This window comes from Acanthochromis polyacanthus, chromosome 20 (assembly GCF_021347895.1).
Source record: "Acanthochromis polyacanthus isolate Apoly-LR-REF ecotype Palm Island chromosome 20, KAUST_Apoly_ChrSc, whole genome shotgun sequence".
Lineage (NCBI taxonomy): Eukaryota > Metazoa > Chordata > Actinopteri > Pomacentridae > Acanthochromis > Acanthochromis polyacanthus.
The window spans coordinates 10,843,979-10,868,274 of NC_067132.1; the positions used below are offsets into that span (position 1 = coordinate 10,843,979).

General features: G+C 40.6%; 1 protein-coding gene across 1 annotated transcript in view; it reads left to right on the top strand.

Annotated features, from left to right (window-relative positions):
* Positions 1-24,296, top strand: part of adarb2 (adenosine deaminase RNA specific B2 (inactive)) — a 270,798-nt gene that overhangs the window by 230,230 nt on the left and 16,272 nt on the right. The window contains exons 6-8 of the mRNA XM_051940312.1: positions 5,783-5,934; positions 9,985-10,153; positions 18,748-18,929. Of these exons, the coding sequence (XP_051796272.1) occupies positions 5,783-5,934; positions 9,985-10,153; positions 18,748-18,929 (503 nt within the window). The remainder of the gene's footprint in view (positions 1-5,782; positions 5,935-9,984; positions 10,154-18,747; positions 18,930-24,296) is intronic.

The following is a 24,296-nucleotide window of genomic DNA, read 5'->3' on the forward strand; positions in this document are numbered from 1 at the left end:
GGTGTTTGGACGTTACTCAGATTTGAGACGCATCTCAGGGAGCTTGACGCCGCAATCTGAATCACCAGTGCAAACGGTGTGAGCACCTTTGTAAATGCCAGATTTCAGTTTTGGCAAATTTGCAGACTTTTCCAAAATATGTTTTTACTTTGTCACTGTGCATTTTTGGGAGTAGAGTGTGAATTGTGTCCATTTAAGTCCACTACACGGTAAAATGTGCAAGAAGTGAAGGTGTCTGAAAACTTTCTGAAATGACTGTAAGTATAAAATAGAAGAATATCTGTAAAGTGTAGCACCTGAAGAGATGTACTTAATATAATTAACATGATTCCAACAGTGATTTTAAATCTGTCTGCGTTAAATGCTGTCAGCATGTTGCGTAGGCTTTATAGACTTTAGTTTCCAAGGTGCATCCATTACATTATATTACAGCCCGATCTCACGAGGATTCGTGAAACTGTTACGTAAATTTTTGTTTCGGTTTCGTGTGCACCAACACGATTTCGTCATGTTTTTCGTGCCGCTCACCACGAAATGCGCACCAATGTATTTTAAACGGCGGACTTTTCGTGCCACCCAGAACGTATTTCAAACGAATGTGTGTATTATATTTTTAATGTAAAACCATGGCGAATCCAACGCTATATTTTGCATGACATCGTCCCTAAACATAACCCTAACCATAACCATAACCATAACCTAACCATAACCTAACCATAACCCGGTGGTACACTTACCAATTTGCATAGGAATTTAAAGAATGTCCGGCGGCCGGCGGCCGCAAACGCAATCACACAAGCAGTATACGCCGATGGACAGCTTAGATCGTCATGAATCCGCTGGTATAAACCACTTTCAGCTGTGATTACCACAGCGGGTTTCGTTGTGAGCAACACGAAAAACATTTCGTGGTGAGCGGCACAAAAAACATGACGAAATCGTGTTGGTGCGCACGAAAAAGAAACAAAAAATTTACGTAACAGTTTCACGAATCCCCGTGAGACCGTGTTGTATATTACAGTATGCTTCGTGTTTTTTGTTTTTTTGTGTGACCTCCTGTTGCCGTGCCAAACATTGCTCTCTCCTTTATAATAAGCTCCATGGAAACAGCACTGCTTTGTTCACAAGAGACTTTTCAATAATCAACGAGCCATATGTGCGCTGTTCTCTCCAGCTAACTAAGCATACTATCACACACTTAACTGGCTCAGCTCAGGGTCTCAATGGCCTATTTGTTTGTAGCACTTTTTTTTTTTATCTACTTTGTGTGCCTTTGCAACCTGAACATGTGCAGGCTCTGGTGCACACAAACTCACCGAGTCTTTTACCGCCGTCAAGAGAGTGTCTCGATGAGCTTTGACTCCTCACTGCCTCCAGTGCATGAGCATATACTGAGCATATATTATGTTTTTGTGCTCCCTGAGGAACTCGATAGCAAGGCTGATGTATCAGATTAGTGGATAGAAGTCTAGATCGCTGAATGTCATATTTGCATACACAGCACTGACTTTTTGTCTTAGCACAATGCTGGATGGCGGCTACGGAGACTTTGCAGCTCAGTAAAATGGCTAATGGGCAAGATAACTCATAATGAAATGACCAAACAAAATGCCACAACTGCCATATTTGCACTCAGTGAAAGGACAACGGAGGCAGAGGAGAAGTTATTGAGAGAATGCAGTCGTGCTTTGCATTATGATACATAGTTTGGATAAACTATGTGTGTGTACTTTACTAGTAAATGTGTGTGAGTGATGGCGGCCTTATTGGTGTGAAAAGTTAGATCATGTGTCACCTGATGGTCATTTTGTAAACGTTCACCTCATTTATTCATAGAAAGAAAAAAGTGCAAACATGTGGTTAAGCTGTTTTAAAACTTTTGACATAAACCCACTATTTTATTACTAATCCATCTGACTTTTTGTATTTTTTTAAAATGTCACATCTTTCTGTGAATCTACATTTGTCAGGTCTAGTCATTTACAATTCAGTGTCTATAAAAAGTACCCCCCCCCCCCCCCCCCGAAGCGTACCTGTTTTATTGCTTTTAAACATTGAATCATGTTTTTTTAGCTTTCACAATAAATTTAAAAAGACTCTTTCATGTCAAAGTGAAAACAGATTTCTGAAAAGTAATGTCAGTTAATTAAAAATATAAATTTGAGTAGAATGGAGTTCCAGGCTTCTGTGGCTGAGATGAGAGGGAAATTGAATTCTTTGTTTCCTGTAGTAAAAAGTAGCTAAGTTCATTCACTTCAAGTATTACATTTCAGTGTACATTTAAAGTATTTTGAGTATTTCTATTTACTGGTATTCTATATTTATACTCTACAACAGTGTTTCCCGTTCTTTTTAGCCATTGATCCCAAATTAACAGTGACAGAGACTCGTGACCCTGGAGGGGGTTAAAGTTTACAGATGAGCACACACACTAGCAGGCCTGCCCAAACATGAGAATAACGACGACACAAACGAACACAACATTTTAATAACGATGATGTTATTGTATAGTGATTTTTTGTAGGCTAGTATTCCATGTAAAATACATCCATCAAAGTGTTCTCTATGTATTAACTGTAGTACTGAGTAAGTATATGGTAAGTACGTATGTGATGTTTGTGTGTGTGCTTGGATGAGCAGCATTGAACGACTTCATTTTCTCCTCCACCACTGCTCTGCTACATTTTACAAGGAAACATTGTACCTGTTAATCCAACACGTTAATTTCCATAATGACTGTGTGGATATATAGACATGGTATCAACCTTTTACCTTCTGCCTGTTGAAAGTTCTTCAGCCTGAGTAATTCACACTTTTCCATCATAATTTTTCTGATAAAAAAGCCAGCAACATACTGTATGATATCATAACTTTCTCATTAAGATAGTTTCTCATGAAGTCTTAAAATGTCATCTTATTTTTTTTTAAAAGAGAAATTTCCTTTGGGATTAGTAAAATTTTATCTTAGTTTATTCTACAATTCTGTAATTTCATTCAGCAGATGCTTTTATCCAAAGCAAAGTACATCTGAGAGCAGATACAACACAAGCAAGGATCTGATCAGAAGAAAAGAACCTGGATAAGAGCCGTAAAACAAGCTCAAGTGTATAACAGGACCTTGATGTCTACAGACAGTGCAGACGTAGTACAGTCCTACAAAGAGGACTACTTAATTCAGAACAGCTGTCAATCATAATGACACACACCTTTATAAAATCACTGATCATAGATGAACTTCTCAGAAAGATGAACACTTGAAGAAGCATCACAGTGATACCCAAAATCAGGGGTGGAAAGACTCTCCGTATACTTGCTCTGATACTGCACTTCAGTGCAACGTGCGATGGTTGAGCTAAATGTGACATTTTTCATTATAAACTGTTTTATATGTTTACTCCATTACATATCTGATATAAATATTGTACTTTCTACTCCACTACATTCATCTGACAGCCTTACTTACTTTTATGATGAAGACTTTACACAATAGAAAGCACAACACACGTACAAAGTACAAATACAAGTTTTCTAACAGTCATTTGTAATTTTTTGAGCAATTTAATGTTCTTTTCCAGATTTTTCCAGTTGTGATTAATTCCAGATAATAATTAATAATATTACACAAAAAAGTATTAATTTACGCATTGATGGTTAAAAACAAACAAACAAACAAAAAACTGGCAAATACTACAAATAAATACAAAATATTTACAAAAATAATGCTTCGTTCTTTTACAGTGTATGACTGTACAATTACGCTTCCTATATGTTTACTTGTATAATTAATGTCTGTAGCATAATATTTTCTTGCATTAAATTCAATGTAATTTTACCATTTTTGAACATTACAGAATTTAGATGTTTTTATGTATGATTTTATGCGCCCTTCCTGACAGATTTGCTGTTTTGTTTTGTTCACAGGACTTTTTTTTTTTTTTTTTTGCAGTGTAGTGAAAGTTAAGTAAAGTTAAAATTAAACTAGTGGTTTCTATCCTTTGGCATGTTTTTCAAACATTGTGTAGTCTGGTCACATTTCAGATGTCTTTGAATTGTTAACAGCTCCACCAAATAGTGATTTTTTTTCTCCCTTAACTTCCCACATAGTTTCGTTCTAGTATCTCACCAAAAATAAAACAGAAAAAATCCAAAAACTGACAACAAACTTCTTTGCTCTTCCATTAATCATGAACCCTCAGATTTATCGACTGTTTCTTGAGAAAAAAAAAAAAAGGATATAAAGTAGTTTCAGCCAGCTCCACCTGCAGCTACAACAGTCACATTCTGATGACGCACTGCTCAGAATGGAATGATGTCATGTATAATAATATTCCAGTTTATGGGCTGTATGTAAGAGTTTGCTGTGTGGAAACATGAACACCACCTTGTACGTATGTTATGTTTCCCCAACAGCCATTTAGTGACTGTTCAGATGTTTGTTTGTGTGGCAGCTCAGCTACTGTCAGACCTCAGAACTCATAGGAACAGTTTTCTTTATTTACTTTCATCCTCGCTGTTTTAGTCTCAGTACATTCATCAAGTTAGACTTGATTCCACAGGCACTGAGACAAGTCAGTGTTGAGTGAATATATAATTGAGCGACTTTTGCAGTCCATGGAATATATCTTGCATACATTTTTATTTAAAGTTTAAAAAAACTAATGTTTTTATGTTCATTATGATCATGTCTTTAGAAATTCCATAATTATTTATTATGGAAAAAATCACTTATTGATAAAAAATGACTGGATATCACTAAAATGTCAACTAAATAACCATGCAAATTTAATAGCAGCCACCTTCTAATGAGCTAAACAATAATAAAATGAGCTTATTCAGAAATAGTTATGATTGTCTTCTTTTATTAAGTTGAGATAATTAAGACAGATATTTATCTTTGGGCAATATATCACATTTTAGATGGAAAATAACAAATTGTATCTGTGTCTGAGAAATCACTTTCAACTAAGTTACCATTACAAAAACACCCTTCATTCTAAATCACATGACCTGCTCCACATGATGTCATTTCCTCCTCAAGAAAAGACTGTTATTATTAAATATAGTGTGTGAGCCAAGTGTGGCTTTATGGCATGTCAACAGGTTTACTACAATAGCTTCATAAATAACTTTCTATTTCAATTTTACTCAATTGTATATATAATATTTAGAAGAATCTTTCTCTAAAATGCCATGTGGTGTTTGGTTTTAAGTGGCTATGCCTGATTTTAGGCCTGAAAACAGCAAAAATGTCAACTATGTTACAAGAAGTCCCACAGATATATATACTGACCCAGATGCACGTTTTCGTCATGTTTGTCCTTCTCTGCAGTTGCCATGTGAAAAATTGAATTCCTCCTGAGCCACCTAGCTATCTCACTGTTTACTTGCAGTGTCGGTAAATGAATCCAAACCACACTTTACATATTTCTCATTTTCTTATTGTGTTACATTTAATGGTTGTTTGCAGCTGCCCGATTCTTCAGCTGACCTTCACGATGACAATTTCATGACTGAAAAGTATTGAAGAGCAGCAGGTTAAACTCATTCCCCCTGTTTCCCTGAGTTATTTGGACACTCTGAGTAATGTCCAGGAGTCTGTCTGACAGGAGCAGAATGGGTTGTGGTCAGAGAGAGGACCAGTGTCCATCTCTCTCCGTCTCTGCCTCACTTCATCATTGGAAAAGAAAAGTGGAAATCTATTTCTTATGCTGTGATGAATGGAGCTGCCGTTCTCATCACTCTCCTTCCTTCTTGTTGCCTTTTCTCTTCTCCACTTTCACAGTAAAAGGCCAGAGGACTGGGAGGGGTCGATATTCGTGCGTCACAAAGAGTGCAGCTACAGGTTGAGAGACAACGTCCATTTCCACATGTACATCAGCACGTCGCCGTGTGGAGACGGGAGGCTCAACTCGCCGTACGAAATCACCACCGAACGTAAGATACCAGGCCGCTCTGTTGTTTTCCAGAGGTTGATGCCACTCACATGTTAAATTATTCTCTCATTTGCTCTACAATCTCCTTTTCCCCGTCAGTTTCTGAGCTTTATACAGAGATCGTTTCCACTGGCAGATATTCTAAAAGCCACTGCTCTTCTTTTTTACCGCACAAGCAGCTGCCAACCTTTTCATGTCACATTCTGTCTTTGCTGACTAGATGACATTTTATCGCTTACTGACTGAAAATAAATTGTATATTAATTTAGACGGTTTGCCCGACATTTTTCTGCTGGCCTACGAGTTTAGAAATGTAATCTGGACTGTATTTCCCCTCGCAGACTGAAGCTGATATTCACCTCTGTGAGTATATTACAGTGCAGTACATGGTGAAATTTTCATAAGCTCAGCATGGATAGGAAGACAGAGAAAGAAAGGACAGCGCTGTCATCAGGGAAGCCTTTGAACTTTATAGTCATTAAACCTTTTAAATGTTCTGCAGGGTGCTCTGAGAAATTTGGAAATTACTGAGCACCTTTTTCTGACTGTTCTTAAATATTTCTGAGCTGGAAGTCGCAGCTTAATTTTTAGCTGCTGTCAGATCAGCCGAAGCAACGGCTATGGAGGAAGAGGGGAGGATGGGGTGTTTAAGCTACTAGAAATGAAAGGTTATTAAAACAAAAACAGTAATTATTTATGTGCATTCATCCACCGTGCTCAAGAGATATGTGCGCTGTTGTTATATGTCACAGAGCTGACACAAAGAGACACTCAGACTCACATTTTAAAGTCACCAGTTTGCCTAAACTACGTTTTTGGAGGAACTCCACACAATGAGAACATGCTAACTCCACACAGAAATATTCTGAACCTTCATCTTGTGAGGAAACACTGCACTGCTGATATATATCCAAATGCTGCTGACTTTAGCTAACACTATTAGCAGCTGTAGAGGTCACACTGCCCTGTACACCCACATGCAGCCACATGAAATTGGTTTAAATGGATCAAGTGCTTGTGCTCTCACTAATGGTGTTAACAGCACAACGGTAATTCTGTTGGTTTGTATCAACTAAAATAGAAACTTTCCAAACAGCATAGCTCTGTGCCAAGCTGTGTTCTGACAGACTAGATAAGTCTTACAAATAATATGCAGACAGAAATCTTCTCTTTTCTGCATATTTGTCACTCTTAAATATTCCACAGCATCAAACTAATTTTAGTTTAAGACAAAGATACCCCAAAAAGTTTTAAATGATGATTTTATTTTTTGAAGGAAAAGTTCTGTCCAGCCCATCTCACTCTCTGTGAAAAATTAATTGCCCCCTTGTCAACCAATCTACCAAATAGCCAAATTCATTTGTAAATTGAGTTGAAGCTCACCTGTCAAACACATATGATTTCTACCAGACTTGTTGAAGTACGAAGTGGCTAAAAGGTCTCAAAAAGCAGCACATGATGCCACACTCTAAAGAAATTCAAGAACAGATGAGAAACAAAGTCACTCACATTTATCAGTCTGAAGGGTTACAAAGCCATAGTTACGACTCTGGGACTCCAGAGAACCACACTGAAAGATGTTACCCACAAGTGGAGGAACATGGAACAGTGGTGAAGCTTCCAAGGAATTAATGGCCAACCAGCATTTCTCCAAGAGCGCATTGACATCTAATCCAGGAGGTCACGAGAGAACCCAAACAAATGTCCAAATACTGCAGACCTCACCTACTACAGTTAAGGTCTGCATACATGATTCCACAATAATGAAGACACAAGGAGAAAATGAAATCCATGGAAGAGTTGCAAAGCACAAACCACTACTGAACAAAAACAGTGTAAAGGTTTGTCCGGTGTTTGCAAAAAAAATATCAAGATGAGCACCAAGACTGTTGGGATAACATCCTGTGGATTGGTGAGTCAAAGATGGAACTTTTTGGAAGACATGGGTGTGTTCCATCTGGTGTAAAGCTAATTCTGCATTCCACAAGAAGAGCAATATATCAGCAGTGAAACATAGTGGTGGCAGTGTGATGGTTGGAAGACCTGGACGACTTGTCATAACTGATGGAGCCATGAATTCATGACCTAAAACTGAATACAAATGCTTTGTGCAGCGTGAAAAAAACCCAAAACGCACAGGTAAGTCCACCTCTGAATGGCTCAAAAACACCTAAATTAAGGTTTTAGAGTGGCCGAGTCAAAGTCTGGATCCAATTGAGATGTTGTGGTGAGATCTTAAAAGGGAAGTTCATACTGGAAAACCAAGTAATGTGACCAAATTAAAACTATTCTGCAGAGAAGAGTGGACCAATATTCCTCCAAGGTGATGTAAATGACTGATCACAAGCTGTATCAAACATTTAACTGCAGTTTTTGCTGCCAAGGGATCAACTAGTTATCAGGTTTAGGGGGACAATTACTTTTTCACAGGAGTGATATAGGGTTACAATAAAACTGCAATAAATCATCATTTAAAAACTGCATTTTCAGTTTTATGGGTTATCTCTGTCTAATATTCAATAAATGTAAATATTGGTTTGATGATCTGGAACGTTTAAGCGTGAGGAATATGCAAAAATAGAAAACTGCTGTAGGGGGGTAAATACTTTTGCATGGTGCTGTATATATGTAATAATAATTGCATTTTCAGGTATCCACAAAATCAATCCTCCTCTTGTGTGGTTTCTCATTGCAAATATCTACACTTGCATATCTGGAACTGTAGTATGACTAGTTGTAATTCCAGTGTTAGATATCAGTTTAATTCAGATATCTTTAATTCCCCTCGGTTTAACACATCTACATTGTCCTTTTTTAGATATCTTAAATTAAGTTTGAACCAGTCAGAATGACATTGTAGATATCTGGAAGTCTGCCCAGTCAAAATGTAATTACAGATATCTTGAATGAACGTTTTAACTTGGCAAAATGATGTTGCTGATGTCTGCAGTCCCGAAAAAAACTACGGCAAGTCAGAGGCTTTTTGCTTTCCAGACATACTGTGGTGCTGCAGTTATAACCATACATGTCAAACTGTTTTAACACCATGTCAGAGCAAGCAGAGGCTGAAGTTTTTGTACTGAAACGGCTTTGGCTCTCCACAGCCTCCCTAATGATGAGCTCTGTCTATTTCATGGTGTGATTCTGTCCACCATTACTACTTCTCACACTGTTTGAATACGTTGCAGGACTAATATCCAGCGAGAAGCTTCAGCTGAGCGGCATCAAGTCCATTAATACAGACTAGTCATGATGATATTTGAGATATTTACAACCATTATTTTGACCAGTCCAAACTGAATTACTGACATCGTTGTTGTTTTGACTGGTCAGAATGACATTTTAGATATCTGGAGTAAAAATTCAGAGAAGTCACTGTAACTATGAATAGTCAAAATGATGTCATTTTAGTTCCAGGAAAATAAAACTCAACAATTACATGCTCAAAAGGACCGTGGCTCATCCTCCCAAATGCACAAATCCAACAGCAGTCAGTCAAATGTTTACTTCTTTAACAAGCACACAGTTCCAGAATAATAAGTTTGACCTCAGACTTAGCCTCATTTAAACTTTTGCTTTGATGTTTGTCCTCCATTGTAAATTTTAATAAACAATAATCCTGCAAAGAATTGCAAGCTGCAAATGGCACCTTATTAACATTTATATTAATGTTGTTTTATTGTTTATCTGCTTACCATAATGTTAAATTCATATTCACACTTGTGTTGCTTTTTTGTGTTTTAAATTACATGCTGCTAGTAACACACAAACTACAACAAGTAGCTCAGAAGAACTTTGACAATAATGCTGTGAATAACACGGTTTTATGTTGGATATTTTTGTCGTGTGTTCCAGGATATATTAGATAAATGTTGCCCGTCTAGTTTAACTGCCTGTCTGCTGCAATGAAGTTAATTTGATTTGGAATCTACAAAATGAACCCTGGCTGCTGATGGACGTGATTAGATCTGCGCCTTTGTTATCGGTTAATTAAATTGAGTGTCCAGCAAAAATAAAAGGGATGAGAGTGACACTGTGATCTTCTGTTCAGTACACAGCAGCAGACACCTCATGAGGAAGCACCGGAACCACCTGCGGACCAAAATCGAGTCAGGTGAGGGGACGGTGCCGGTGCGATGCCGAGGACCTGTCCAGACCTGGGATGGAGTCTTACAGGGCGAACAGCTCATCACTATGTCCTGCACCGACAAGATCACCAGGTCAGAGCTCTCACATGGTCCATCAGGGGTTCACACGTTCTTGTTTACTGGCTTAAAGGTTGCATTTACTCCTCTGTTATATTCTACCTTGATTCACTGTAAATCCAATCTGTGCTCCTGTCTTCTGTAGGTGAGTAGCTTTGGCTTGTAGGTTCTATTCTCAGACTATGGTTAACGGGTGCAGCTTTCAGAAAAATCCTACTTCACTACTCCGCCAAGGAACGGTGGAGTTATGTGATGATCAGCGTCTGTCTGTGTGTCTATCAGCAACATTACTCAAAAACAGACCAATGGATTTGGATGAAATTTTCAGGGAAGGTCAGAAATGACACAAGGACCAAGTGATTAGATTTTGCCAGTGATGCGGCTTATAGTCTGGATCCACAGATTTGTTAAAAATTTCTGTAACACTGGGAGATAGCAGCAGGGCTTCACTGTAACCATGGCAACAAGTGAACACTACATCAGCTGCCTGATGACGATCACATGATTGCGATCCTGCTACATCATCAATAACTAATAAACAAACGCTGCATTTCTGACAATGCCATATGGGGGAATGAACAGCCTTGGTGGAGTACTGCGCTCTGAGTGCTTTTCTTGTTCACTATTTAGCAATTTTTACTCTGACTTTCTGCCTGTTTGTATATAGCTTAAAACTACAGTTTGAGACTTTAAAAAAAAAAGAATTTCTGTTACATCTAAGCTGTAGCCAAACAAGTTCACACAATTTGGTTAAACCTTTTAGAGCCAAGTAAGTCTCTCACAGTATTCTGGAGTTTTAAATCTGCCTTCTGTGGTGACATCCTGCTCTGACGCATTGGTAGCGATGTGTTTTATGGCGACCAGCGCTGACTAGTTTGACAGAGCTGAAGAGGGAAAGAACCATTGTGATGCAGATGGAGTAGCCTACTGCACCCAGGAATATGTTGTACAGCATTTGGTGGGGAAAAAAAAGAAGAAACCATACAAGAAAAGTTTCAATCAGAGGAAGAATTATAGTTTAAAATACAAAGCGACTGACGGCAAGACATAAAATGGAAGTGTGTGTCATCAGTGTATTTACTGTCACTGCCAGTAGGGGGAGACAAAAGTCCCTCACTGCAGGTTTATTGCTAGTTTATTGCCTATGGCTCATTTAAAGAACTAATAATCTAACTCTGAATGTGAGCCTTGTAGTGATTACTGCATAGATTGTGCTGAAATTCCTAAAACAAATCACCCAGGAGACTTCTGGTCTACATAACTTAAAAAAGGTAATCTGATTGGTGGAAAGGTAAACTTTGTTTAAGATTAGCTTCCTCGTGAGAAGGAGAGATCTTTGTTTAAACAAAGCATTTTAAATGTGCTCTGTCAGTTAGGTGGAAGTTTGTCTGATATTTACCTATTGCGTGCGTGCGTGCGTGCGTGCGTGCGTGCGTGCGTGCGTGCGTGCGTGCGTGCGTGCGTGCGTGCGTGCGTGCGTGCGTGCGTGCGTGTGTGTTGTAATGAGCAGCGCTGTGTGTGCAGCCTTTGCAGTCTGCATGGTGACTATTGATTTCCCATATGTGACTTGAACAGCTAATCCAATTCTAATGAATTAGTGTATTATTCACGGCTTTGTTTTAATCTGCAGATCTGCAGGGTTCCAGCTAACATATTAATCATACATCCCTTAACCCACTGTGGTATATTGATTTGCTTATGTTGGCTTTACAAGGAACATGCCTCCATGTGATGACCAGGTCGCTGTAGTATTTTGGTTGACTCAGATCTACAGCGGGTTTGTTCTCATTTTGTTTTTCAGTGCAAAACTTATTTTCCAGCGGATTTATTTGCCTCATTTCTGCTGTTGCTGGATTAGTACAAAGCAGATTCCATGACTCAATGATATTTGAAGATGGATTAAAAATACTGGCTACACTTATAGTTTCCACAGTGAGAAAAAAAACACAATGAAGCCTGTGTGTCCTTTTATTATAAACTTATCATCCACATGTTGGCATACCGGTGGAGGACAGATGGCGACGCTAAAACAGGACAGCTTTGCACTTCCTCCTCCGTTTTTACGCTGTCTCCATGTGTGAAGAGTGGAGGCAGAAGTGTGTACACAATGGCGCTTCTTTGCAGGAGACCACAACACACACACATGCACACAAATATGTACAATAACACTCACTTATGGTAGATTTACTGATTTGTGAAACTATACTCTAAATTTGAAGCAGTGATACACACCATGGAGGTGATTCTCATGTATCTATGAGTAAATAAATATGTTATTAATTTAGTCGTTCTCACATTTGGTCCTTGTTTAGTTGTGGAGCATCTGTTCTGTGAAGATGGTGATCCTCAGAGAGCTACACCGGCCTTCTTCACAGCAATGAATTCAGTTATGAATGCAGAATATTTAAGTATGACACCTCAGCAGCATCAAGGCTGCTTTAAAGGAACACGGTGTAGATTTTTCTGACCTGTGGCTGCAACATCCTGGTTAATGATAAACCACAGTGTAGCATAATCTGTATGTCTAAGGTTTTCTAAAATTACCGTAAATCATCGTAATTGGTCATATTAGACCCGATACGGATGTAGCCAGGATGCTATTAAGTATATTGAACTGAGGAATGGTGTTTATGTGGCTAATGGATTCAACTTTTACTTTTTACTAAATTCACCCTACAAAAAGGAAGTGTTGAATTGCTCTTGAAGTATTCAATGCAGTGAGACGGATCGCATATCGAATGAAACTCCACGATCAGACCTGTGATGGAATCTGTCAGCAAACAGTACAACTCAGCATGTCTCTGTAGTATTTCACTTAAACATCTGCATATGGCTCAAAGGAGAATGTACCAATCGGAGATCTCCACAGCACAAAGCATTACAAGACTTTATATACTTGCTAGTTAGAAATCCAGAAATAGAGGGCTGTCCAACACCTCACCTGTTAGCTAGACACAGTCTTGTTATCTTTTATCTTTCTCGTGACCACAGCTTCATCTCACCTTGTTCTCTTACTAAGATTCTCTCACCTGAAAGCTGAGAGAATCTGCAGGCATGAAGACAGTCAGTGCACTTAGTAATTGAGTTTTCCAACACAGACATTTGCAACAGTTTGTGAGAAAAATCATTTTGAATTTGCATCAGTTGTAATCATAGTTAGGATCTCCATGTAGAGCCCTGTATCAGATTCAGCAGCGTTTAGACTTGTTGGAGTTTCCTCTGAACGTTTCACTGAATAGATGTGGATCATCATGAAAGAGTGAAACAGAGCTTTTTAATGATGCCTGTTAAATATTAGTTAATACTGTAGTGGTCATGTCAGGAAGCCAGATCAAACTTCAGCAAAGTAAGAGCTTTAAAAATCCCTTTAACTGTTTTCACTCTCAGTTGAATAAGTCATAAATTCCAGATGATTACATAAATAAATACACAACAGTATGATGCTACATTCCTGTCTTTCTGGATTTGCTTTCATTTCAGTGATTCAAAAGCTGTTCACTTATAAGCAAGTAGACTTGAGGGGACACTGGACAATTTAGATAAATTAAACAATGACAGTTATTTCCATGAGGTACTAAGCACCCATTTTTCCCAATTTTTAAATCATTTCTAAATTTCTCACCATCAAAGTTCTGATATTGCCAGTTTCCAGACAATCTCTCCTAGACAACTATGGACAGATTTTGCCACTCTTTTATGGTGACATAGGCTACATGTAACAATATCAATTTTGCAATACTTTTTTTTCCTTCATATGAAGGCTAATGTAAAAAAAATCTTGAAGTATTGCAATATCACATGATGGAAGTTCTTGACTATTTTAAACAAAAAAAAGAACAACATATATCATGTATGGCTCGCCCTTATATCAAGATAAAGATAAAGAGACATTACTGTCATTGTGCAGAAGTACAACCAAACTTGTCTGGAAGAACACGACAATTAGCAGCAGTGCAAATAAGAATAAAATAGATAACAATACTCTTAAAAAATAAAAAGAATCAAAGTACTATATACAAAGTAAAGTGGTCGGTGTTGATGAAGTGGTCAAGTGTTGCGTGTTGATAACTTCATAAAAATGAAATTAAAAGTAACTTTTAGAGCTAATAGGGTTCATCAGTGTAAGCTATGGTCAGACCAGAGCAAGTAAAGATTTTACAACTATACTGTTGAATATATTTAGAGAAATGCTGCTTTTATGACTGATGAATTCAGCTTTTACTCTAGAAGTAAAAATGATGTGTTGTTTCTTCTTTCAAAAGTTACATAGTTCATGCTTAAACAGTCATGACGCACACTGACGAACACACACCATGTTCTTAGTACATATTTAGTAATTTGGTTACATTATGTGCTCATACTTTCAGGTTTACCCATAATTCTTTGTTTTTATTATTAGTTATATCACAGCCACACTAGCAGCTCTATGAGGCTGGACTTAGACACAGCAGTGCTTTTAGATAATGCTGACATGGTCCCCTGTGATCAGCTCCATCATCTAATGTAAGGGGTGAATTGGGGCCTCGCCACCTTGGCGGTCGGATGTCGGTGCGGGGGGCCTGGGGACTGGGTGCTTGGTGCTGTCTTGGAGTGGGGGTCTGGGCTCCCGCGCTGGGGGCGGCTTCGTGCTTGGTCCAGTCTGGGGTCGGGGTGGGGGCGGCGGTTGGGGTGTGTGTGTGTGTGTGTGTGTGTAAGGGGTCCTGTGCCCTTGGGGGGCGGCCGCGGTGGGCGTGGGGATGGTGGGCCCTGGGTTGGGCTCTTCTGCTGCCCTCTGTCCTCCCTCGCCTTTCCGCCTTCTGATGTGTGGCGGCTGCGTGCCTCTTTGGTCGGCGGGTCTCTGGCTGCGGTTGCTGTGGGCCCCGGTCTTGGTGGCGGCTGCTCCTGGCTCGTCCTGCGCTGGAGGGCGCCTGGGAAACGGGGGTGCCTATTGCCCTTAGTGGCTCGCCCTCTGGGGGGAAGTTTTCTTCCCTACAGACCTCATCCCCGGACCCCTCACTTCCTCTGCTCACATTCACACACATGTAGGGCTATGGGAGGTGTGCTCATTGTGCTGGGTGTGGTGGTGGGGGCCATCTAAGTGGCCCCTTCCACTGCACCCTCTGATGGCTCACCTTTCAAGTTTTAATTGCACTTAGTCACTAAAGACAGCAAAATACTGATAACACACACTGCATCTGCCCTGGATCTTGGGCTGCGGCGGGGGCGCCGGCCCATGCCGGGTGGCCGTGTGGGGTGGCTGGTTCCCCTGGCGATGTTGACCCTCTGCCTGGGGGGGCGGGGGTTGCCTCTTGGATGCCTGGGGCCCGGGGTCCTGTGCTGGACGCTGGAGGTCCTGGCCGGGTTCTCCCTCTGCCCCCTTCCGGGCCGGTCCGTGGTCGTCCTCGTGGTTTGGTGGCTCGAATCTCTACTCTGGGATTGCTGCCGACTCGCCTGGGTCTTGTGGGCTCTCGGGCCCGCTTCTGGCCTTCACGGAGGTCAGAGGTCATAGTTGCATGATCACAGTCACAATTGCACCGTACTCTGCATGTGGACATAGCAACCATGTTGTCTTGGGGGGTGTTAAGTTTGTCCTGGTGCCAAAATATCAAAAGACATGTTTCCTCAGTTTGTGTGTTTCACATAGATGATTTGAATAATTACTAGCTGTGTTTCCTAACAAAACCCGTAGGATGCGTTCCGGTGTGTCTTTGTTAAGGTGTACTAGCTTGTTATCTGTTGTGTCGGTTTCAATTGAAAGATAATTGTATTCTTGCACTTTTCCTTTTCTCTTCACTATCCCCTCTTGTTGTTGTTTTTTTCTCCTTTTCTCGTTTCTCTCTTCCTGCCTTTCCCCTGTCAGGTCCGGCAAATTTATGTATATTTAACTAATCAACAAGTATTCAATCTAAATAAATTACTGTACAGAATCAAGGGGAGTCTTATACTTACGAACTCCCCTTGGAAAAGCAAACTTGTATGGCACAATGCAGCAGCCAGATCCTCATTCTGCCTGCTCTGTTGCCGGACAGGACAAAAAAAAAAAAAAAAGATAATGCTGACATTAGCATGCTAAAATACTGGAAATAATTGAGTGAGCATGCTAATATTTACCTTGTTCACCTTTTTAATTCAGCGTTTTAGAATGCTAACATTTGCTAATTCACACTAAACAGAAACTACAGCTGCAGCTGATGTGGATATCATTAGTTTTTTAAGGAATTTGTCACAAACGAAAACCCGATTCAACCCTTAAACTTTTGAATAAATTGTTGGACAGTTTGACCAACTGACAGACGGCCGTGATCATCCCCAGAGCTAAGCTGCTAGCATGGCTAAAAGCACTCACTGTTTTACACAGTGAAAGTACCCCACACTAGTAATTCCTCGCTTCTGCTCTTGACGTTGCGTTTTTCTGAAATATCCGAAATCAATTTTTAGTGTAGTCTCAGTTTTTCTGCCTTGACTGGGCCTCAACAGGAGCTGAAGACATGAATTTAGCTTAGTAAGCACCGCACTGTGCCAACTGAGCCATACAGGACCACAGCTGAGCGGCTGCTGAGAGCGAGCGACTGTTCTGGCTCAAACACACAGAGAAAGAGGGAGATTCTGCTCGGCAGAGAGCACAAGAGAAGGTGAACCCTTCTCCTGCGTAGCCACTGTTAATTTGACCAATTTGATTCAGTTGGCCAGGGCTGGAGATGGTGTGATTAAATCTACCCAGGTCACCAACAGGGGTGAAAGCAATTACTTTACAAAAAAATGGAGTGACAGGGGAGGGAGAAGGGACACCCTGCTTTTCTTCCCTCCTACCGTCCTCTCCTCTCCTTCCCGCCAGGCCAGACGGCAGGCGCTCTCTTTGCTCCACGGCTTCCTCTTCCCGGCTTTTTTTTTTTTTTTATATTGCTGTAAATGATCGGTGGCCGTCGTTAAAGTGAGTGGGTCACCGAGGGCCAGTTTATCAAGGTCAGGAGAGGAGGGTGGAACTGAGAGGAGCTTAGGGCCGCACACTCAACACACACACATGCTGCAATCTTCAAGTGATCCCCTGGATACTCTTTTTGTCCTCTGTCACACTCATTTTGCAACCTCCCATTACTTTTTTATTCCCCCACTTCCTTCACTTCCTGCTCTTTATTATAGTTAGTTCAGCTCTGACCAGAGGGGATATTAGGATCTTTGCTCTTATCATAAACATCCTTGATAACAGTCATCATTGCTTCACCTGATGATCATCGTTTTGTTATCTTAAGCCGGGCCCACTGAAGCTCCTTTGCAAATATTTGATTTGAAGCCGACAGCTGGATTTAATTGAGAAGCCTAAATGGCTTTCATATAACGATGATGTTCTCCATTCCACTGCAGTTTTATGCAGATGAACACATTACTTTAATGGTCGCCGTTTACCGGGGGAGGGGAGGGGGAGGGAGGGGAGGCAGACGATAGATGGAGAGAGACAGAGAGAGAGAGAAAGAAGAGGTCTCTCCCCTCTCCTCTCTTTGGATTCACACACCCGAGCCAGATGGCTGTCTTTTCTTGCATGAGATTAGAAGATGTTTCTGATTCACGGTGTCGCTTTCTGGGTAAATTAATATTTCAGGCTAAACTATTTCTGTTTTGGCAGAGGTTGCGTGCGTGTGCTTTTTGAAGAAAGCTCCTCCTCTCTGTTGGAGAGGGAAGGACAGATCTTGCCGACAGATTGCAGGTAAAGCGGAGGCGGGCGGCCACTTCCTTGTGAGCCCGTTTAGTGATTCCCAGAAAGTCGTTGATGTTAATTGACTGCTTGGGAAGCAAAAAGAAGCCGTAATGAGTGATTATTAAGCCGGCGAGAGGGGGGAAAAAAACACACACAAAAAAGCAAAAAACACAAGCAGCCGCTGTAATTGCATCCATGATGAAGAGACATTGATTAACAAAAAGAACAATGATGTAAAAATTAGTAGCATAATGTGCAGCCTCTGATTGTGTCTCACGTAAGTTCATTAGTCCAACGCACCGAAGAGTACACAGCTCAGGTACGCAGCAGGCTTCCTCTGCCTCGATGAAGGGCAGGAATGATAATAAACACGGTAATTATCATTTTCTATCCATAAATTAGCATCTGCTGGTTAAACAGAGAGGGAGGGGGGTTCGACAGTAGGTGCACATGACCAGCTGGCTACTCTAGCAGGCCTGCAGGATTAGCCTCACAGTGATTTTATGTCACTGGTGGATCTCCCTAAACAAACCCCGAGGTGATGGGCCCTCACACTGAGCAGTCGACGGAGGCTCTCCTGCAGCCCCGTGCAGTGCATTAACCTCCGTGGCACTGATGAATGCACACATGGTAATGTGTTGTTCCATGTAATGAATGCTGATGTACTGACCTTTGGCAGTGTTGCTGTTGGTGATGATGGTTTGTATCTCTGAGGGAAGAGGACGTGTGTGTTTGTGTGTGTGTGCTGTCAGTCCAGAGGCTGTTATTCATCACGTCCCACATCAAGATAATGATCAAATTGTCTCTACCTGTCATTGAAGCTCTCATATGTGTCTCTCTCTATCCACTCCCCCCACAACTCCGTCTCCCTTCCCCCAACTGTTGCTTTCCCTCCTTTTTTTCTCACTCATCCTCCTCTCCTAATCCCTCCCCTCAGGTGGAACATCCTGGGCCTTCAGGGGGCGCTGCTGAGCCACTTTGTGGAGCCTCTGTACCTGCACAGCGTCACCGTCGGCAGCCTGCGCCACACGGGTCACCTGAGCAGAATCCTGAACCAGCGGCAGGAGAGACTGGGCCCACTGCCGGCTACGTACAGACGCAACCAGCCGCTGCTCAGTGGTACGATGCAACACAGACAGTCCAATTCAGTTTCAGTTAGATTTTATTTATATAGAGACTGCAGATCAGAGACCGTATAACTCCAGATCCAGAGATACCTGCCACATACACTGTCATTCAAAAGTTTAGATTCACCCAGACAATTTCACTTTTTCCATGAAGTCACACTTGTATTCAAGTACAAACATAATTGCACAAGGGTTTTCTAAACATCAGTTAGCCTTTCAACATGATTAGCTACCACAGAGGTGTCAAACTCATTTTATTTCAGGGGCCACATATATTCCATTTGATCTCCAGTGGGCCAGACCAGTAAAATCAGAACATTATAACCTATAAATAACCACAACTCCAAATTGTTCCTTTTATTTTAGTGTAAAAAAGTATTTTCTGAAAATGTTCACATTTAATGAACTATCTTTTTACAAAACATCCTGAAAATCTTAAGGTGAAGTGTTTAGTTCAGGCAACTGGACTTATTCTTGTGATCTTGAAGATGTTTCGCCTCTCATCCGAGCGGTTTCTTCAGTTCTAAAACTAGTTTGGAGAGTCCAGGTATTTAACCACTGGTTACAAGAATAAGTCCAGTTGCCTGAACTAAACCCTTCACCTTAAGATGACCTGGATGACTGAGAACCTTTACAGACATCCTGAAAATCTTGAAATTTCTTTAGAAAAATAAATTAAACTTCAACAACATCATGCCTCAGTTTATTATTTGCACATTACAGTCACAGGTGTCTGGAACTGAACAATTATTGTTATTATTATTCAATATATTAATTATTTACAATATTGAATTTAATATCTGTTTGATAATTAATGAAATCTGTATTTAATATGATAGCCATATTTAATCTGTTGAGGCAAAAAACAATATATAGTTAATGAGATTTCCTATATGTCCAGACTTTAGCGACACCCTGTACTTTAGGTTTTGTTGGGACTTTGATGACATAGAGACCACATGAAGGTCTCACAGGTACTCTTCTCTTCTTTGGCCTTTTTTGGGGGGCCAGTCCAACTGTGAAATTACACAAAATGAATCTGAATCTGAAATTAGAAGATGAATCTGGTATCAAAATGTCTGTAAAAATGACACCTTTCATTTTCTATAAGTTGTTTTGATCAACCACCCCACAAGCCTTGAAAGTTTACCAAAATGTATGTTTTAAAGTTTTCTCTGGTGAATTATTAGGAAACAGTTAACATATCCAGGACTTGTTTCTATGACGCTATGCCATAGACATTAATGTGATGTAGTTGTCCTAATGAAACTATGATATATCCCGTAAATTTTATGCTCAAAGTTAGTTATAGAACACTATTGTTCTGTAAAAAAAAAATGACATTTTTGCTTTAGATAAGTTAAATAGTACAATTTATTTGGTTGGAGTTTTTATCAGAGCTTAGATGTGTTTCTCTTTCCTGAAAATTGTATGTGTCTACCTCCTGTACATATGATGGAATCACCTTTTAAAGTCTTTGTAAGGGGTCTTTGTCCTGCCCTAAAAAGTCAGAACTGTGAGGATGTGAAGTGATAAGAAATGGAAGCTGTCTGAAGAAGCTGCACAAGACTTTAATGAGCAAGTCTAATGATTGTGGTGGTTCCTTTTAAAATAAATTGATTGTGGATAGCAGTTTGTATTGTTAGAATGATGATAATGTAGCAAAATGCAGCAATGCTTTTCCAGTGACCTACAGGTGACAGTAATGCAACTAGAAATAACAATGGACCAGAAGAAGCAGAGAAGAAGAACATTAAGAATGGATGTGAACAATGCAGGATTTAAAAATGTAAAAACAATGAAAATCCATCCATCCATTATCTAGACACCACATAATCCTCATTAGGGTCGAAGGGTGGGTGGGATTTACAGTAATCAATTAACCTCAGCATGTTTTTGGACTGTGGGAGGAAGCTGAAGAACCAGGAGAAACCCCACACATGCACAGGAAGAACATGCAAACTCCATGCAGAAAGATCCTGGGAAGGCTTTGACGCAAACCGGATCTTCTAGCTGCAAGGCGACAATGTGAACCATCGAGCCACAGTGCAGCCCTTAAAAACAATAAAAATGAGATATAAAGTGGATTCAGAACTAACCATAGCTGGCTCACATTCAGCTGTTGAGTTTCCAGCCTCACACATGTAAATGAATCTGAATATGCCGGTGATTAGGTCAGCTGGCAAGTATCTCCACATAGAGATCGCTAATGTGGTTTGTGAAATGGCCATGCCAGGCGGCTAATTTCTCTGTTTATTTTCAGTCAGACTTGAAAGCAAATGTTTAAAATGTAAAAAAAAAATCATGTTTTTTTAAAGCTTTCACTCGTCGCCCCATTCACTCATTTTGCTAATTTCCCCAGATCTCATCAACAGAAGGGGACATTCCAAAGTCAGCATGACCCCTAGAGCCACAACAGCCACATTAATGACAAATACGACAGATTTAAATGCTCCAGAGTCATTTTAATCTGTTATTCTGTTTGCATTTATTTGAGAGTGGTAGAAAAACACACATTTATAGTCTTTAGGCTCTTCAGTGGAGCTATTTAAACCCACTGAGTGTGTATTTTCTGATCAGCCTGGATCATTCCAAGGCTTTTTTTTTGTTTCCTTTATTAAATTACACCCTGACTTAAAATAGCGACAAACCTAGAAATACCCAGAGATCCTGTCCCACGTGTACTGTATACAGTCAACAATTGTATACGATGTCTATTTTCAGAGATTCTTTTTAATAAGTGTGACAGACACAAAGCAAATGCATCACAACACATATGCCCCCACCAACACACACACACTTAGAAAACCTCCCGTACCACTCCCTCTCTACACGTACGTTGCGTCAACCAGACAAGCAACAACTGAGAAGTTGTCTGGCACGTCTGCTTCCAGGGCTCCGCTGAGACCCGACGCTTCCGTTTGTAATGAAGATGAATGCTGGAAGAGGATCTGAATGACACCCAACTTGTAGAAACTGCACCAGCCATCACTTCAGATCTAGGCCAGTCAGAGCGGCTGAGCGACAGATACGCAACCGAGATGTAGGGCATGTTTGGTTGCTGGGGATCATTGATAAGAACAAAGCCAGTGACAGTCACATACAGGGAAACACATTAGATGGTGACAGATGCACACAGAATCCGATGCTTTCATCCTATCTCCACCATCAGCCACACTTGCGTCAGGTTTTTGGGTGCACGTCTTGAAGGGCACCGGGGCTCTCTGGGTAATTGGGAGCCATGAGGAGGGATATTTTGCGAGGCCTGTCCTCATCAAGATTAATAATTGTGCTGAATTGTCCTCTGGTCATGATAGCTGGGATGAATTCATCACTGAATCCTCCAACCACGGCCGCAGAGAGCATTTCTCATGATTTGTTCAATAGCTTTTTAAATGGAACCATTTGACTTGTCTGGAATGGAGTTTCTGCTTTTAGATATTACAAGCCTCAGTTAATATTTGGAGAATTAAGGTCAGGTATGATGTAGCTGCTCATCGTTCATACTTATCTCCTCGTTTCATTATAACTAGAATAAACCTCACAGTGAGTACACAGTTTGTTTAATGAGCGTGGAGGTGTTTTTCATCACATTACGGCCAGACTGATGCTGCAGAATGTCCTTTATGCTACTTCTTGAGGTCGTTGTAAATGCTTTGCCCTCTGCTCCCACATGCTTCACAATGATTGTGTGTTTTCTGTGTGTGTGTCCAAAATAAAAGCTGTCAGATCTTTTGCACCCGCGGTACTCTGAGTAGCAACAGTCTATTGAAGGGTAGATGGGGGAAGGAAGGGAGGGAGATGGACAGACAGTGGAGATGGCCCCTACACCAAATCAATGTAATCACAGCCCTTATCGGACAGCCATTCAATCTGAGGGGAGCCTGGACCGAGAGAGAGAGAGAGAGAGAGGGGAGGAGAGGGAAAGAGGCGGAGACAGTAGGGGAGGAAGCAATAAAGAAAGACTTTTCTTACATTCAGATGTCTGCTGGCATATCTGTCCCTCCGCCTTCCTCTCATCTCCTCCACCATCCTTTCATTGGCTCTGATGAGCTCCCCAGCTATTGTGAGTCCAGGGTTATTTAAAAGCAACACCCCCAGAGGAAATTCCTGGGGATCGCACAGCCCGCTCTTATCGCACACAGCCAAAGCAGCTCCACCTGAACCCCGAGGGCCAAACACATCGATGCACTGACTTGTCCTTCACTCTCGTCCTGCTGTTCACCAAACAGAAACTGTGGCGGGGCTTTGTTGTTTTGGGATAAGAGAAATCAGAACAGCAGTAGATAAAGGAAACGTTAATAATGATCGTTCTCCACCGTTGGAGTTTTGCAGTTGGCTGAATGTTCGCGCTTGTTTTAGAGCTGCGCCCTGCAACGTCTGCTTTTTGTAATCGAGATTTTCCCAGTTGAGATAGTGATTTTGTTCTGTGGTCTCTCACATGTGTTTGCATAAAGTTGGAAATGAACATCAGAAGAGACTTTATCTGAACTTTAATATGACTTCGAGGGTCAGCATAGTTAGATCACTACCTATCTACCTATCATTACTAGGGCTGGGACTTTCATGCGTTAGTTTCGATTACTTAAGACAAATAACAAATAACCTGTTTAATCGCACCTTTCTCAGTTCCCTGTGCCAGCCATGAAGAAGATCCACACAATGCACTGATGTCAGCACATAAAGTTTGGTGAACAGGAAGACAAGCCGCGTTGAGCTTGTTAGGTGGAAAGTTTTCTTTTAAAAATCTTCCTGATGGCAGCTTGGATAAAAGTGTGGTTGTGTGCAAACTGTGCAACGAACAGCTTTCTCATCACTTCAAGCCAACGTTATCTCCTCATTTCAAAGCATGCTGCTGTTAGCACCAGAGCTAATGTTAGCTATGACAGTCCTGGTATCGGCAGGCGGTGTAGCCATCCCATAATAGACCACTTTTCAAGACATTGAAAGTGCTTGAGTTATGTGACGACCAACGTTGGTTTGTGTGTCTGTCTGTCTTTTCATAACTTGATTGTAAACTATTAGCTAGAGAAAATGTTTTTGAAAAAAAAAAATTCTATTCCTATCAAAAGAACCATCAAAGTTACACCATTTATCAGACCCAGAAACTATGAAAACAGAATGAATCTATTTATTTCAACTTTTTGAAGGTCCATGAACTACACATGCTTGTGTTTTATGCCATACGGTGGAAAAACTGATCTAAATCCAGGCTTTAAATCATCAAAATCACTTTTTCTATATGTTGCGTTTTAAATTTTTATAAATTTTAAATTAGAAACCCTTATCTGTCTATTCATCAATTCATCTGTTAACCAAAATTAATTTTAATTGGAAAATTTTATTTCTTGTGTTAAAT